This window comes from Melanaphis sacchari, unplaced genomic scaffold (assembly GCF_002803265.2).
Source record: "Melanaphis sacchari strain LSU unplaced genomic scaffold, SCAv2.0 Contig470_pilon_pilon, whole genome shotgun sequence".
In the NCBI taxonomy this organism is placed as follows: Eukaryota; Metazoa; Arthropoda; class Insecta; order Hemiptera; family Aphididae; genus Melanaphis; species Melanaphis sacchari.
Window position 1 is genome coordinate 18001 of NW_020271313.1, and position 16780 is coordinate 34780.

Genomic DNA, 16780 nt, shown 5'->3' on the forward strand with positions numbered 1-16780 from the left:
AAGTGGTTTTTCTTTTTCAGAAATAATAAACTTCACTTCGTTATTGACTTCCATATCATTGACTAAATTAATAAAATTATATTTGTTTAACGCACCGCACTTTAACACTACACAAAATCACAAAGTTGTCGACTGGTGACTTAGTAAAATGTATAACGTACAACGGTCAACGGGGATACCTAATTAAGATAAGATATGATATCTTATGATACATCAAAAAGTTATTTGATAGGTATATATCATTGTTGTACATCAAGTTTATAAATGTTACTAAACAGACGACCGGATTTACAGTCCGATTTTTATAAATAGAGTTAGATTGTGGTAAATTGACAGTGCTATTTTTCGCTGGAATCAGTAAGTTCACCTAGTACGCCGGACGCCGGCTCCGGCATACTGTACTTGGAAGAACAAGGCGGCCGGCTGGCAAAATTTAACCGTTTGTTTGGACCCTTACTTATAGTTAAGTATACGTGAAAACACCGCGGAATACATGACACGGTCGAACGCGAACCGCGTATGTGTGAACGCGTATCAGGCGGTTGCATTTAAAATCAAAAAATTTGAAATTTTTTGGCGGTTCAGCCGCTGCGGCTCAACCGCTATGTGTGGCCCCGGCCTAAGTCAAATAGACAAATCTGGCAACATTGCACTTAACTCTTGGGTACAAAACGTACGGAATCGTGTGTCTTAAAATGTACACGATTCCGTACGCTGATAAGGACCGTACGGAATCGTGTTCTACCCCGGTCAATACAGGTCGGAAGAACGTGACACCCGTTCCACCGATACCGTAAACATTTAATATTTTTTCTAGAACATAACACCGGAGATACTACCGGATATTATGGCAGGAAAATATATGAATGAGTTGACCGCTGCGGAGTTACGTTATGAATGCAGTCAACGCGGGTTAACGGAAGGAGGCACGAAAGATGCACTCGAAATCCGTTTAGCTCAGCACTTCGCGGAGATGGGCCTACAGGTAAACTCCATCCGGTTCCAACCCATGGAAACCATTGGGCCAGCCGGAAACGACGCCGACGGAAGTCAGACGTTTAACACCGGACAAACTGAGACGCAAATGGATGAACTTATTCCCGCCCAAGTACCGCCAAAAACACCATACACACCATACACATACACACATACCACCCAACATGCCACGGATATGATGCTTTCAGCCCGTGGTATAATAAAAGAGGCACAGTAGTCGGCGGAAAGTGTGCTGAACAAGCACAGCTTGGAGTCACGACTATCCATGCTAGAGGACTGCATGTCTCGCTTTGGCGAGGACCAACGCCGTATAACGGAGACAATGCGCCGACTAATGGGTATAACGCGCTCGGCACCGGAAAAACAACCGGAGACTACCGAGACTAGCCGACGTTATCGTGCTGCGTTATCAGGACCACACCGGAACACACCAGAAGCGATGCCGATACACAACGCACAGCCTCACCTGTATACGCACGCGGGAAGTAATACGGAATACGGAGCGAGTATCCCCGCGGCACGTGAAACACTGGACTCGGGCAACCACCACACAAACCGAACCGTACACTCCGATAACGCGTCGTATGCAAATAACTTCATCATCAATCCGCACAGTTATACAACACACCAGTCGATACTTATACCGTATGACGAGATACGCACAGTGAGATACTCGCTGCCGGAGTTTCACGGAACGACACCCGAGGATCCGGTACGGTTTATTCATAAGGCCGAATCGGTTTTGTATAAAACACAGATTGACCGGACAGGCTGGACGAGCATTATCGAACCGCAGCTGAAAGGTGCAGCCAGTACCTGGTGGAACACCATTAGGATACTGGACCTCACTTGGGACAAATTTTGTGTTGACTTTTTGCAAAAATTCAACAACATGAATATTCAGGCCCGGCTGCAAACAGAGATAGTGTCCGTCCGGCAAACACCAACACAGTCGTTAACGGAGTTTATTACTCATAAAAATCAACTCGCGCGCCGTATCAATAACGGACCAATTCCAGTGCTAGCTGAACCGCAGCTAGTGCATACGATAGTCGAATTAACGCGCAGTGAATACCGTACGCACTGTTACGTACCGTGTTATTTTAACACATGTATTATACGGAGAGGTGATGCGTATACCGATGGAATAACATATTCAAACAGTGTAGTATCGAACGGCTATGGTGAACACCTGCATATCGTGTTATTTAATAAAACAATTAAGACTATATCACACGTCTTGGATTTCTTAGAATCGATGAAATAGCAGGAAAGGCACCCAACTGAATAATACATTTAATTTAGAGAGCTCCTTTAGGTCATCGGAATTCGCCACCTCCCCAGTCACCACTCTTGACGGTTAACCATATATAAGGGAGACCGGGGCATTAGCTCAGCAGACGGTTAGGGATATTCGAGACGCTCAGAGGCAGGTCGTAACACCACTCACACCATCTTGTGCTTATAAAATTGTATTCTTGTACGAGTTAATTGTATTAAATAAAGACTTAATCTTTTAACTTGCAAACATTAGTATTTCTATTTCTACGTTGATATATGAATCGACGTTGATATAAGGCTGCGGTTCTCAAACTTTTTTGTTCGCGGAGCCCATAATATTCCTAAAAAAAATTACGGAGCCCCAAAGATCAGAAATGTCTATATGAGGCAACAAAAATTCATAAATAAATTATGTAATTACAATTAACAATTGTAAATGATTTGCTTTTTATTTTCTATAAAATACGAATATATACGATCCATTTGTATTTTTATATTAACAATAAAAACAATTGATGGTAAAATAAGAAACACGTAATACGAAATAAACACCGAAATAACAATATTTGCGTTAGCGGCCGATGAATAACGAGTAATGACTGAAGAATCAAGAAATTATTAGAACTTCGTAGAATGTAGATTGTACTCTTCTAGATAAGTAAACTAAATCAATATCTTACAACATGTCAAATGAATGAAAAACCCGACTTTTATCTAATCTCATTTTGACAATGACACAAAATATGACATATGTGGATTTATAAATATTTTAAAGTTTTAAACGTTTAAAATAATTCATATTGGTACGGTCTAAATAATATTGATTATAAAAATAAAAATTTAACTAAGAAATATAATAATAATTTAAATTTAATTAATACAAAAATTCTCAGGGAGCCACGGAGCCCTTAGACTACTCTCGCGGAGCCCTAGGGCTCCGCGGAGCACAGTTTGAGAACCGCTGATATAAGGGATGCAACAGCACATACGACTGCAACAACCAACCTCTTTCTCGGATCTCCGACAGATTGCGGGTATCATGGATATACCAGATGATCCACCACCGGAACCACTACCAAACCAACGTTTAAAAAAGGCGGACAGTCACATGCACCGTGCCTATCCCATCAGCCGCAAACACGGAACAGCATAGCTGGGAAACCTCTACCGCGCGATCCGTGCAAGCACTGTGCAGGGCCGCACTGGAACAGTGACTGCCCCGAAAAACCGCTGGTTTCGGAAAAAGCCAAGTGATTCAGCGGACAGTTGTCCGCACCACCGTCTCAACCACACACACACACACACACTCAAGTACCCAATCACCACCAATTACGGGCAATACCGACGGCGATATAACCATCAAACGCGCGTCGACACACTCGGCGTCTTCACATATATCGCCCGTCCACAAAAAGATTTCCGAAAGTAGTAGGTCATCACCACCACACACAACGACCTCTACCGCGAAATCTGCAAGTGTGCCGTTGGAATATATGCGTAGCACAGAGGTAACCGAATCGGACGCCCTGGTCATGGCGGTGCACCCGCCACCAAGGACACCGAAGTCGCGGTTAAGAACCAGTTATCCCGCTACACCATACATCCGACGTCGAAACGTGTTAATCGAACATGCCCCGACAAAATTCCGACCCCAGCGGTTGAGCTCGAATTTAGGTCAGGCTTCGTAACAGCACTACTCGACTCCCAGGCACAAAAATCATACGTAAGTCCGAAAATTTCACACACATTTGGTACACCCAAACCCGGACAACCCACCCACGTACGAATGGCAGACGGACACACCACAACAAGAAATGGTACCACCACATTCGAACCCAGAATCGGAGACCTCACGATCACTTTCATCGCATCCATTCTGGAAAATTTATACTGTGACATGTTCCTAGGACACGACTTTCTTGTAAACAACGAAGTCACCTGGGACTACACAACCAGCACTATACACTTGGGCGCTCACAGGAGAACAACGGCGTGCTGGAAAGGCCGGACTGACACACCCCGCCCCACTCCAGTTATCGAAAATCTGATAATACATATATGGTGACCCACATACGCGCGCGAAAATCACCGAAGTAATTCGAAATTATCCGGACATTTTTAGCGGTAAGGTAGGTCGCACCAGATTAATCGAACACGACATCCTCCTGAAAAACCAAACACCTATAGCGCTTAAACCATATCCCTATCCACACGCGAAACAGGTCACAATCGACACCATGATAAGGGATATGGAACAACAGAGACTCGTAGAACCGAGCACCTCCCCATGGGTGGCACCCGTCGTTTTAGCAAAAAAGAAAGACGGATCACCCCGACTCTGCATTGATTATAGACGGCTCAATGATGTCACTGAGTCCGATGCTTACCCGATGTCGGATCTCAACACTTTGATACGTCAAATGCAAGGTGCAAAAATTTGCAGCATATTGGTCCTTAAGTAGAGAACTGGCAAGTACCACTTAACCAAAATGCTCGAAAATACACGGCATTTCGGACACGCCGTGGTCTATGTCAATTTCGAGTCCTCCCTTTCAGCCTCAAGAACAGCCCAATGACCTTTGTACGACTTATGAACGAAGTTTTGAGGGGGTACCTGGATGAGTTTGTCCGCGTCTATCTAGACGACATAGTGGTGTTAGGTTAACTACGGACGAACACCAGTGCCACTTAGACAGAGTTTTGGAGCGACTACAAAGACACGGACTAACATGCAACACCGAAAAATACAATTTCGGATCAACCGAAATTTCTTTTCTCGGACACCTAGTCACCTCCGACGGAATAGATAAACAACCGGAGAAACTAGAATGCATCATGAATTTCCCTCCACCGACAAAATTAAGGGACCTACAGAAATTCCTGGGAGTCTGCAACTGGTACCGCCAGTTTGTTGACAACTATGCGAATATCATAGCACCCTTAACGAATAGGCTCAAACAAGGTACTAAGTGGTCGTGGACCGAAATCGAACAGGCGGCATTTATGAAAATAAAACATGCGTTGTACGACTCTCCGAAACTGTAGACACCAGATTCCGGAAAACCGTTCTGCCTACAGATTGATGCTAGCGAGATAGGAGCAGGTGCCGTTCTTTTCCAACGGGGTGACATACCGGAGGAAAGACGGATAAAGCCCGATTCACACTATTACGGCACGGCACGGACCGTTACAGCACGTAACGGCACGACAAAATATTACAATATTAGTTTATATGAGGTAATTCACATTGATACGGACGACACCACACCGTTACGTTACAGCACGGATCGGACCGACAGACTATCATCCGAAAGAATGTTTTGACGGTCCGGTCCGTGCTGGTCCGTGTCGGTTCGTCCATTGTCGGTGTAGTGTGAACATAAAACCGGCAAACAACGTAGAAAAAATATTAAAATATAATAAAATTTGATTATTTTTTATTATTTTAATTTATATAATTACGTTTATTAAAAATAACAAAAATAAAATAAAATAAAATAAAAAAATAAATTTTGACAAAAACTGGTTTTACGTATTCTAGTTGTTCACCGTTTTGTTTTTTTTCACAATTATAAAGAAAAGTACTGCACATTTTTTAGTTTCGACCCCGTACAAAATAGATTTATATTCCTACCAGAAAAGATATTTAAGTGCTTTTTTCTGATATAAAAAGCGTCGTAAGAAAAAAAAAAACAATAATTATTAATTAATATTATTATATTATATTATATTATATTAATATTATTAGTAATTATTATTATTATTTTTAACACATCAGTGTTGATTAATATATACATTCATACCTCAGCTTAGAATCTAAAAATTTTTAATGTAGGTAACAAATGAACAAAAACAAAAATTATCTTTTAACTTTGTAAATTTATTTAAATATAAATGACAATCTAAAATCAGGTACCTATAGGTTATTTATATAGGTATTCATAATTCAAATTTAATAAAAAAAAAAAAATTAAAGAAAATTTTTTTTGTCAACTTAATTACGAAAAATAAAATAAAAATAAAGTAGGTTATACTAGGAAAATATTTTGAATTTTCATTTGATATTAATTTTTTAAAATATATCTAGATGTTTAGAGAATAAAAAAAAAGTTACATATTTTAGTCACTGGGTTTAGTGTAATAATAATTTCCAGTTGCAGGATAATCGTACATATTTAACTGATTTGGACCTGCAGTGTTGATATTTGAATTATCAGGATTTTCTGTATGATTTTTAGTTTGTGATCGAGTGTGTTGAAAATTTGACAAATAATTTGATTGAATGAAGGTAGGAACAGTTTGTGTTTGCACTTGTGACAGCTGTTGTAATGAGTCCTGATTAGAAAAAGTTGATTGTGGTTGTGGTTGATTCTGTCTTAGTTGCTCTAATTCTAGTTCGGATATAATCTGAAAAACTTTAGTTTTCGCAATGTGTTGTAAGTACGGTGAAAACTGTTTGGCTGTTGAACACATTGACGAAAAAAATTGGTCCATAGCATCTAATTTGCTTGTTTTTGGGTATGATTGTTCGGATTTTTTTTGATCAATAATATATTTCATTAGACTAGATGATACAGTCTCAGGTGGTTTTAATGAGTTGGCTTTTTTAATTTTTTTTTGTTTTGGTTGAACTACGGCTGGTGTATTGAATGATGTTTCTACGTTTTGAATATCATTTTCAAATGAAATAGAATTCTCACCTCCCATCACTTGAATATCTTCATCATCTGAATGAGATAGAACGTCATCATCGTCATCAGTTACCACATCAATATTGCTTATAGAATCCCTTCTTTTATGTGAGGTTTTAAAAATTCCATTTCATCCGCATACTTCCACTTTTTTACAAATTTCGACTTTTGTCCTGACACTGTCTTAGATTTTTTAGCAGCTCTTCGGAAACACCATCTCTCAGACTTGTCCAAATTTTTTTGCAATTTTGAACTAAAAAAAAAATAATAAGCTATAACGAATAAATTGAGTACTATATATTTCTATGTATTTTTTTTTAATTTTGACTGGTTTGGACCAAAAAAAAAAAAAAAAAATAGTAATTTTATACTTTGATTGTAAACATACCTGGTTGATTTATTTCACTGGAAATTTCTCTCCACAGCGATTCTTTATAAGGATGGTCACTATATTTTTTATCACTCATATCGTATAATAATGATCGTTCGCGAACTAATTCAATTAGCATTTCTATATTCATTTTAAGTAAGTACTCAAAACCACTTATTTTTAATTGAAATATAAAATGTGTATAGCTTAGTACATTGTGACTTGTGATATGAACTTTTACAGTTCAATATTAAAATACCTTCGACACCATCGTCGATTATTTTACATGCGAGTACATGTCACTGCTGTAATTTGTCCTGTAAGAACACGTTATTGCAGGCATTTTCAGTGCGTAAAATTGGTAAATTGTACGTAATCTATCACATAATAGTATATACATTTATTAATGTATATCAGCAGCTGTATAAAATATAAGGGAAGATACTAGCAACTAAAATACTATAAAAGCTATATATAATATTGTGTTTAAAATATTTTATTTTCCAAAATAAAAGATTAAAAATAAAATATTGTTGTTGATGTTATATATTAAAACATATTAGTAGACAATTTTTTAAAAGTATTTTAGCAGAAAAACTATTTTAAATTTCCACAAATTTAAAATATATAATAAAACGTACTTAATTTATCATATACAAACTTAAAAAAAATTTTTGTAATCCTATTGGACTATAATATTTGATATAAAATTGAATTTTAAACAGCTGATTAATTATTGAATACAAAGTACGTTAAAAATAATAAAATTTACGTATAAACATTTAAATTATTTTGTTGTATCTACTCCCACGGTAATTTTGGAGGTTTAATTTGGATTAAAGTTGGAGAGTTAAAAAAGTCCTTAAACTGATCACGATATTCAAACGCTTGACTTTGTGCACTACCTCCTTGTTTTGAAAATAACGATAAATTACCCAAAGATGTTGTATCGGCTACTTCGCTGGTATGAATTCCACTGCTGTCTTCTTTAATATAATTATGTAAAATGCACGTGGTCATTACTATTTTATCCGCATTTTCTGGTAACGATTTTAGTCGTCTACAATATATACGAAATTTAGCTGTCAATTGACCAAAGGCGTCTTCAACTACTTTTCTAGCTCTTGATAGCCGTTCATTAAATATTTTTTTTTTTTTTACATCGTTGTACATTTGAGGTCCTGAATATGGTCTTAGTAAATAGTTCTTTAATGGAAAAGCTTCGTCACCTATAATAACGTATGGTAATTTTTCATTTGTACCCGGTAATGCTCGATTATTTGGAATATTAAGTTTATTTTTTCCAAAATTTGAATGTGATAAAATACCTCCATCACTATTCTTCCCAAACGCACCAACATCGACAACAGTAAATTTATACTGGGCGTCAACTAATGCTAGAAGAACAATTGAAAAGTTTTTTTTATAATTAAAATATAACGAGCCAGTGTTTGGAGGGGCTTCAATCATAACGTGCTTTCCGTCCAAAGCACCAATGCAATTGGGAAAATTCCAAAATTCCCAGAACTTATTTGCTATTCGCTCCCAATCTTCTTTTTGAGGAGTTTTGATGCATTCTTCTTTTAGTTTTAAAATAATTGCATCGCATACTTCGATGACGATTCCTTGCACAGTCGAATGACCTAATCGAAAACTAAAGGCTATCGTCTGGTACGAATCTCCAGTTGACAAGAACCTAAAAAATAATATGGAATATTATAATTTATATATATTTTTTTAGTATTTAATTTAATAATATCCATAATATTATTATTATAATAGTTTCTTTTTTTTTTTAATTAATTTAAATCCTAACCGATTTACATTTAAATTATATAATATATGGTTTAATGTTCTCTAAACTTAAAAAAATTAATAATACCTACATGAAATATGATAATTTAAAAAACTAAAGTTATTGAAAATATTATCAAATACTACAAAGTAGGAATAGTTTTTTTTAAATAGATATAACAAAACGAACATAAAGCTACAGCTTAATTCAAATATATGGTACAATCTCATACGATACAATTATAAATATTACTCATGAACTCACATAAAAATTAAATAACGATTTCTATTTAATATAATAAAACCACTTACCTCAAACATACACCAATTTTTTCTTTAGCCGGTATTGACTCTCTAAACTGTGTATTTTGTTTAGAAATTTTATTTTTTATTTTTAGGTATAGAGTATTAAACTGAAATCTGGACATTCGGAAGTACTTAAAAAACTTATCTTCGTGATCCTCAAGTTGGTGACATAGGGTTGCAAATTCGCCTTCAGTTTTTCTTTTTTTCAATATATCATAGACCCAAATTTTTCTTTTTCGTTCAGACTTTTGTTGAACATTCTTCGTACAGCTTACTTCTTCTTCATCTAATAAAATTGCTACAATAACCAAATCTGACTTTGAAAAATTTCGAAACATTTTACAATTTTTTAAACACTGAACTGCACAGAACTACTACCTAGCTGCGTAACAATCAATATTTAAGTACCTACACGGATACGCTAGTGGTTTGTGATGAGTGATCGCATATTTTGACGGTGAATGACGGACAAGTGTGAATAGTTGGACGATTTGTCGTGCCGTTACGTGCTGTAACAGTGTGAATCGGGCTTAATCGTCTACGCGAGCAAAAAGTTTAGTGAAACGCAGACTAGGTATGCCGCGGTCGAACGCGAGTGCATCCCGATAATCTGGGCGTCCGACAAGTTTAGACCATACTTATAAGCCCGCCATTTTGAACTATTCACGGACAACTCGGCCATCACATGGCTCCACCGAGCCAAAAACACAAATTCCAAGTTAACCAGGTGGGCACTACGTCTAGCTTACTTGGATTTCAAAACCATACACGTGCTCGGTGTACAGAACGAGGCACCGGACATGCTGTCCCACAACCCAGCCCTCGGGCCCCCCGTAGACGAGGACAACCTAGAGGACCGACTAGTAGGAGTACTCACCACACCACCCACTAACACTACTAGCACACCGGCCGACAATCTGTTCGCCACTACGGACCCGGACAACAACAATAGCGGACCACCCATTACCCACGTTATGCTCGCAAACTGGCAGGGCAATGACCTCACCACGCGTGACATAACGGACAACATGGCGCGCAATAACGTAAATACCACGGAAAAAAATAACAGATATGTTTTTACGACGGTCTTTTGCGAATAAAAGTGCGCGAACACATTCCCATCATCATCCCACTAGACAAAGCACAGAATGTAATCTGGACATATCACGATCACGTTCTCGCTAACCACCCGGGCTGGAATAAAACCTACAGGGCTATAAAGCAACGGTTCTACTGGAAGAATCAAAAAAATGACATACGACTGTACGTCAAGTCGTGCCACATATGTGCGTGCACCAAACCACTAAACGCCCGCGGGGTTAGGTTAGGTTACCCTAATGCACTGCTAGAGACATGGGGACAGTCTCCCCTACCCACGCGGGCACAATCGTCCGAGTGGGCCTAGCCAAAACGACCGTCCGTGTCATCGATGGCGGCGGGGCGAAAGCCTGCGAAGTACCGGATAGTGGCAGGCGAAGCGGGATCCGATAGCCGGACCAAAGGGCCCTAAGACGGCGCCCCCACAGGATCGTCGAACGCCGCCCTTCGTACTAAGACCCGCCTAGCCGGGGGCGAGGGACGGGATACCTCGCAGGGCGAATTGGGTGCCCTTACTCCCTATGAACAAATTCTTACCTAGACCGAGAACTCGAACTAGAGGTGCCAGACCACCCTTCGGGGGAAACACGTGCACGTATTCAGCCGGCTCGGGGCTTGATACGAGAGAGGCACCGGCAGAAACGGCAATCTGTTGGTAAAGAGCAAAACCGTACGCGCTATAAAAGGGTCGTCGCGGTACACACAGCGGTGCCCCGATCGACCTGCTTGCGGACAAGGCAGTTGCGAGGGCCTGAACGCCGGGTTCAAACCTTGTACCACGGGACTTGGAGTAAGCCCCGTCGAGTCGGCTTGCTAATAGCGCCTCGACGCTCCGAGGGTGCTGGACCCGAGGCGCACGACCGCGTGGACTCACCGAGGACTCGCGCTCGACCGCACCGGGAAAGGCACACTTGAGGAAGGACTCGTGGTGGTTGTGGGAGTACCGCCTTAGTAGAAGGGGTTTGACTCAGGCGTTAATCCGTAGGGCCCTGGCCGCGGCGGTCACTCATTATGGCGCCCGAGGTGAGGCGGCGCCCCGGGTGGGACCCCCGGAGTCATCCGGGACTACTGCCCGGAAGAGACAACCATGCGGTTATACAAAGGGGCTGAGTGTCTCTGGGGCAACCCGAAAGAACTGGTCGACCCCGCAACACACGGAAAGATGTCCCCATGTCTCTGACAGTGCGTCGTGCCCTGCATATACGCCCTCTAGCCACACGCCCGTCCGCTATGGTTTTAAAATTAGGGGTCCGGGTCGTGCCCGTGGGATCGCCCTACATCTTAACGTTCTAGGACTTCCCGGGAGAAGTTTTTGAACGCAAGGAACATGGCCTCCGTAGAGGTCATAGTATCGCAGTCGCACGGCCAGTCCACACCTTCCGCTTGCGCTGCGGCTGCGAGCTTGTTTCTTTCCTGGCTATATGCTGGGCAATCGAATAGCACATGCTCCGCGGTTTTCTCTGGAAGACCGCATCGGCAACTTGCCTCGCCTCGGAGGTTGAAACGACAGAGCGACGAATTGAAATTCCCGTGTCCGGACACGAACTGCGAGATGTAGTTATCCGGAACGAACCACGGCCTCTCGAGTCCGCGCCGGACGTCCGGGAACCAAATCGCCGTCCGCCTACCTTTGTCGCTGGCGACCTATCTCTCCTGCCATGGGCGTATGGTAGGTTCGTATTACTATTTCGCCTTTCCATCAACGTCTGACGCCGACTTGTTTCCTCTCCTCACGGCGCTCTTATCCCGTTTGATCTTAGCCAGCCGAACTAGTTCTAAGTCGAGGGAAGGTACTCCAGCTATGACCTGGAGCGCCATCGTTGACGTGGTCTTATACGCGCCCGTCATTGCCAGTAACGGCCGTCCTTGGGCGGTGTTTGCCCGTGTTCGATGCCGGTACTGTGCCATGCAGCGCTCGGCCCATACCGAGGCCGCATAGCCCATACGCGGCAGGAACACCGATTCGTCCTTTCTTTAAGGCCCCAGCTAGCCTTAGCCACAGATATTAGTCGACTGAATAGCGCTACCAAGGACGCGGCCTTTTCCGCCAGATGGGAGCTAAACTTCCTTTGCGGGTCAAACGTGACCCCGAGGTATTTCGCCTCCGTGGTCATTTTTACCTTAGTCCCACCAAGCCGCAAATCAAGGGGCTCACTTAGTTGGCCCTTGATCCACAAGGTCTGCGACTTGGCCGCCGAGAAGGTGAGTTTCCTGTCAGAGACCCACCTCGTCGCTATTTCTAGCAGCGCGTTCGCGCGTTCCGTGAGCTCCGGACGGTGTTTCCCGGAGATGAGTAGCGCGAGATCGTCCGCGTATGCGACTATCTCTGTCCCGGGGGGAAGATCGCTGGACAAGAGCGGGTTGACCGCGTACCTCCAGAGGTCGGGACCGAACTCCGAGCCCTGCGCGCAACCCTTTGTTAGGGTCGTCGAGAGTGTCATGTCTCAAATCGCCAGGTGAGCCTTTCGGCCGTCCAGGTAGCTCTTTGTCAGGGCGATCAACCCAGAGCCGCATTTAACCTTTCGAGATCTTTTATTAATTGCGCCCACCAGAGGCAGTCAAATGCCCCCGATATATCCAGGAATACGCTTACGTCGTATTTCTCCCGCCTTTCATCTGACCGGCCGAAGGTATGTGCCATTGCATCTACGGTCGATAGGTTCTTGGTAAAACCAAATTGACTGGCCGACATATGGATGTCCGTATCTTTACGGATTCTCGCCACGATAAGGTGTTCCAGTGCCTTAGCTAGAACTGGGAGTAAGCTAATGGGTCGGTATGCCCTAGCCACCGTTGGGTCCTTATCGGGCGATTTCCTAATGGCAACCAGCGCCGCGTTCTTCCACCGGCCTCGGGAATGTCCTCGTAACCAGTGAGGTATTGAACGCAAACGTAATTTGGTTTTTGAGGATGGGCCACGCTTGCCGCAAGATTCCTGTCGTGATCCCGTCCAGGCCCGGGGCCTTGCATGTTTTCATCCGCCATATGGCATCTCTTACCTCATCGACCGTGCACGGTTCAACTGGGTCGAACGTCGGACTAAGGCCAGGTTGTGCCGACTCGAATTTACCCACATAAACGCTGGTCTTTCTACGGATTTCCGCCTGTCCTGCGGTCTCCGTTGCGTTGCTATCCTCAGGGATTAGTTGCTCGAGAATCCTCTCGCCGGTCTCCCTAAGCGAACAAGTAAATGTTCCGTCCATTTTTCTGATGGACGCAGGTAATTTCGCCGAGGGCCGTGTTCCCCCGGCCTTTAGCCATTTATAGACGGGTCCCCAGGACTCCTCGTACCCGGTGTCGGTAACGAAGGAGCGCCAGGCCGTCCGCCGTGCTCTGAAGCAGGCGCGGTTATATCTCCGCTTGAGGTCTGTGTACTTCCTCCTTATGGCTCTCTTTCTGAACGCGTTGCGTTCTGCGCGTAGTTTGCGCTTCTAGCGTCCCAATCGGGCGTGCTCGCTACCGCGGTCTGAGCTCCACCAGAGAGGCGGTTTCAGCCGTACGACCACGACCCGTTTCATGTGGGTATCACTAGCCGCTTGCAGCACTTCCGAGAGTGTGTTCACACAGTGATCTACGACCGGGCAACCGAGCTCAGCTGACCGTGCTATCGTTAAACTTTTCAAGGTCTTACGGAATGATTTCCAATCGGTATTTTTCCATAAATATCGTTTCCGTACGGCATTACCCGTGGACGGAAGGGCGTTCTGGCTGCACGCAAATTTAAAGCTGAACACGTTGTGATCGCTTGATGTAAATCCGGGTATGACCCTCCAGTCCGTCACCCTACGATCCATCGAAGGCGACGCGAGTGTGACGTCCAGGTTGGCTGACCCTCTGTTCATGAAAATTCTAGGTTGGTCCGGCTGGTTCAGCATGGACAGGCCCTTTTTACTTATCAATTCCACGATTACTTCGCCCCGGTCGTCTGAGACTTCATCGTGCCACACCATCGACCGCCCGTTAACATCCGCACAGACAAGCACGGCGCCGCGGATCTGGTCCAGGACGGACCCGAGCGCGTCGGCGTGTGTCTGGGTGGGGTCAGAGAACTGGAAGTATGAAGATACTACTGTCAAGCTGACTTGTCCCACCGTGAGCGTGGCCACGGCCAAGTGGGGGGTACAGAGATGTCTAAGAGCGAGGACTCCTATGACCGGGTTTGCGACAACGACGGCAGCCTTCGGCCATGCTTAGGTTAGCCCCGATCCGTCTGTACGGGGGCCTTTCCACCAGCGCCCGCATCGAAACCACAAATTCCCTAGTGTCGGTCCACTTAGCCGCGCCTAGGCGCGACTCGGGCCATCCCCTCCCGGGGACGGCTCGCTAGAACCCTCACAGCTGGTGAAGGCGACCCGGCACCCGCTAGGTGATTACATCATCCTCACGGTTGCCCGCGATTCAGAGGTGAGCGACACCGGCACGGAAGCCTTTCCCCGGGGGACGGCTTGCCGTCCTCCCAGGGAGCGACCCCGCTCCACGGTCAAACCTAGGCCTCTACGACCGTGGAACGACGCTTCCGTCGCCCCCCGGATCGGGCAAACGCTCCAGTCTGTAGCGGACGCGTACGGAGCCCAACCCCGCACGCCACGCTGGTGACCGGTGTCGTTAGCGGACGTTCCGCCTTGGCAGTACCAGGCCCGAGAACCACCGCTGGGGACTAGCGAAACCAGGCTGTGGTTTCGCCATATACAGATATGTACAATCGGTGGCTGGCAGTTTCCGAAAATGATATGAGTAGTTTGTGGCGGTTACCAACTTGAGGTAGTGTTGCATAGTAAGTTGAGGTATATTTTCATTTTTTTTTTTTGTCCGAATAGAGAGCATCACTGTAATAATGTAAGGGCAAACTCCAAAACCTCTCAAAATGTATTTTTGTATAAATTGTTCATAATATTTTATCAATATTCACATAAAGTAATAATATGGATAATCATTATTTTTTAGATAAAAATGTGATCTTGATGTTAGACATAACATTGTTCATTTTTGAGGTTTCCAAATAATATTTTAAATGTTATAAATATTTAAGTACATTATTATTATTACTTAAACAAATAAAATGGATACATTTAAAGATGTTGGTTCTATGTATGTTAAATACCGAGAAAATATGGTGACAACTTTAATAATGAACTTGATTTTTATAAATCTGAGCTGAAAGATGCTTTCGCAGAATTGGACTTATTGCGTCAAGTAAGTTGAAATCTATAAAATATAAAATAAAGTTAAATTAAGTTGAAAATTGTATTTAAATACAGATTCAAAAATATCCATTAACAAAGTATTTTAAATACTTAAAGAGAAAATTCCAGAAAAAATATTTAAGAACAAATACAAATAATTGGTATGTTTTTAAATACTTTTATTTGTTAGTCTGACAAATAATTTGTATGAATTACAAGCATGTCCAAGAAACTGAAAAAAAAACACTAACAGATGAAGTTGTAAGTTATTTATATTTAAACCTAAAATGTTTACATAGAATATGCAAAAGTAGAAACTTAAAACTAAATATTATTTAATTTTTTTATTAGATTACATTGAAAGTTCAAGTGAAAAGATTTAACCAACAAGTTGTATGTTATTGAAACCTATATCTTAAAATTAGACAATATAATTTTTTTTTATTATTTTTTATTCTAGACCGTACTACAAACAAAAAATTTCATTTTCGAAGAAGAAATTGTGAATTTCAGTTATGACATAATAATAAATTATAAAACATTAGTTATTATTACAGACAAATATCAATTAATTTTTTTATTTAGGCATTTTTAAAAGAAAAGTTAGTTACTACTACAATACATAACCAAAGTGAAGGGTTGAATTTGGTGAGCAAATATTAAACAAGTAACAAATACAAATATAACAAAACATTTATCCTTAGGAACTTGAAACTTCTAATCAAAATTTGCAAACTTCAAACGCTGATGTACCAAAAAATGATGTCTGTTAAAAAATGAAAGGGTTGAAATTAGTAAACGAAACAGGAGAATTAAATTCTAGGGTCAACACTTTTGAAGAATTAAAGGACAGTGAATGTAAAGAAAATACTTCTAGTGGCAATAACTCTAAAGTAATTAATTTAAAATATGAATAAGCTAGTTAGGTACCTATGTTAATCATAAAAAAAAAAAAAAGTTTTTATTAAGAAATGTGATGAATGGTGGTGTCCTAAACATAGTAATTTCACTGGGATTTTACAAAAAGTGACACTAAAAAATCAAGCTTTGGAGGACCAGTA

At 42.0% G+C, this 16780-nt stretch overlaps 1 protein-coding gene and 1 pseudogene across 1 annotated transcript; both read right to left on the bottom strand.

Moving 5' to 3' along the window:
- Window positions 1-6396: 6396 nt before the first annotated feature.
- LOC112598279 lies at window positions 6397-7489 on the bottom strand (annotated as a pseudogene).
- Window positions 7490-8139: 650 nt separating this feature from the next.
- On the bottom strand, window positions 8140-9776 carry LOC112598280 (protein ALP1-like). The gene is made up of 2 exons (XM_025344680.1): window positions 9445-9776; window positions 8140-9034 (listed from the first exon to the last, which is right to left on the bottom strand). Exons 1-2 carry the CDS (start codon window positions 9774-9776, stop codon window positions 8140-8142), a joined length of 1227 nt encoding a protein of 408 aa, XP_025200465.1.
- Window positions 9777-16780: the final 7004 nt, after the last annotated feature.

Coding starts and splice junctions, on each gene's coding strand:
- LOC112598280 (XM_025344680.1), bottom strand. CDS start 9,776: ATGTTTCGAAATTTTTCAAAGTCAGATTTGGTTATTGTAGCAATTTTA. Junction 9,035..9,444: donor AAAATTGGTGTATGTTTGAG/GTAAGTGGTTTT, acceptor ATTATTTTTTAG/GTTCTTGTCAACTGGAGATT.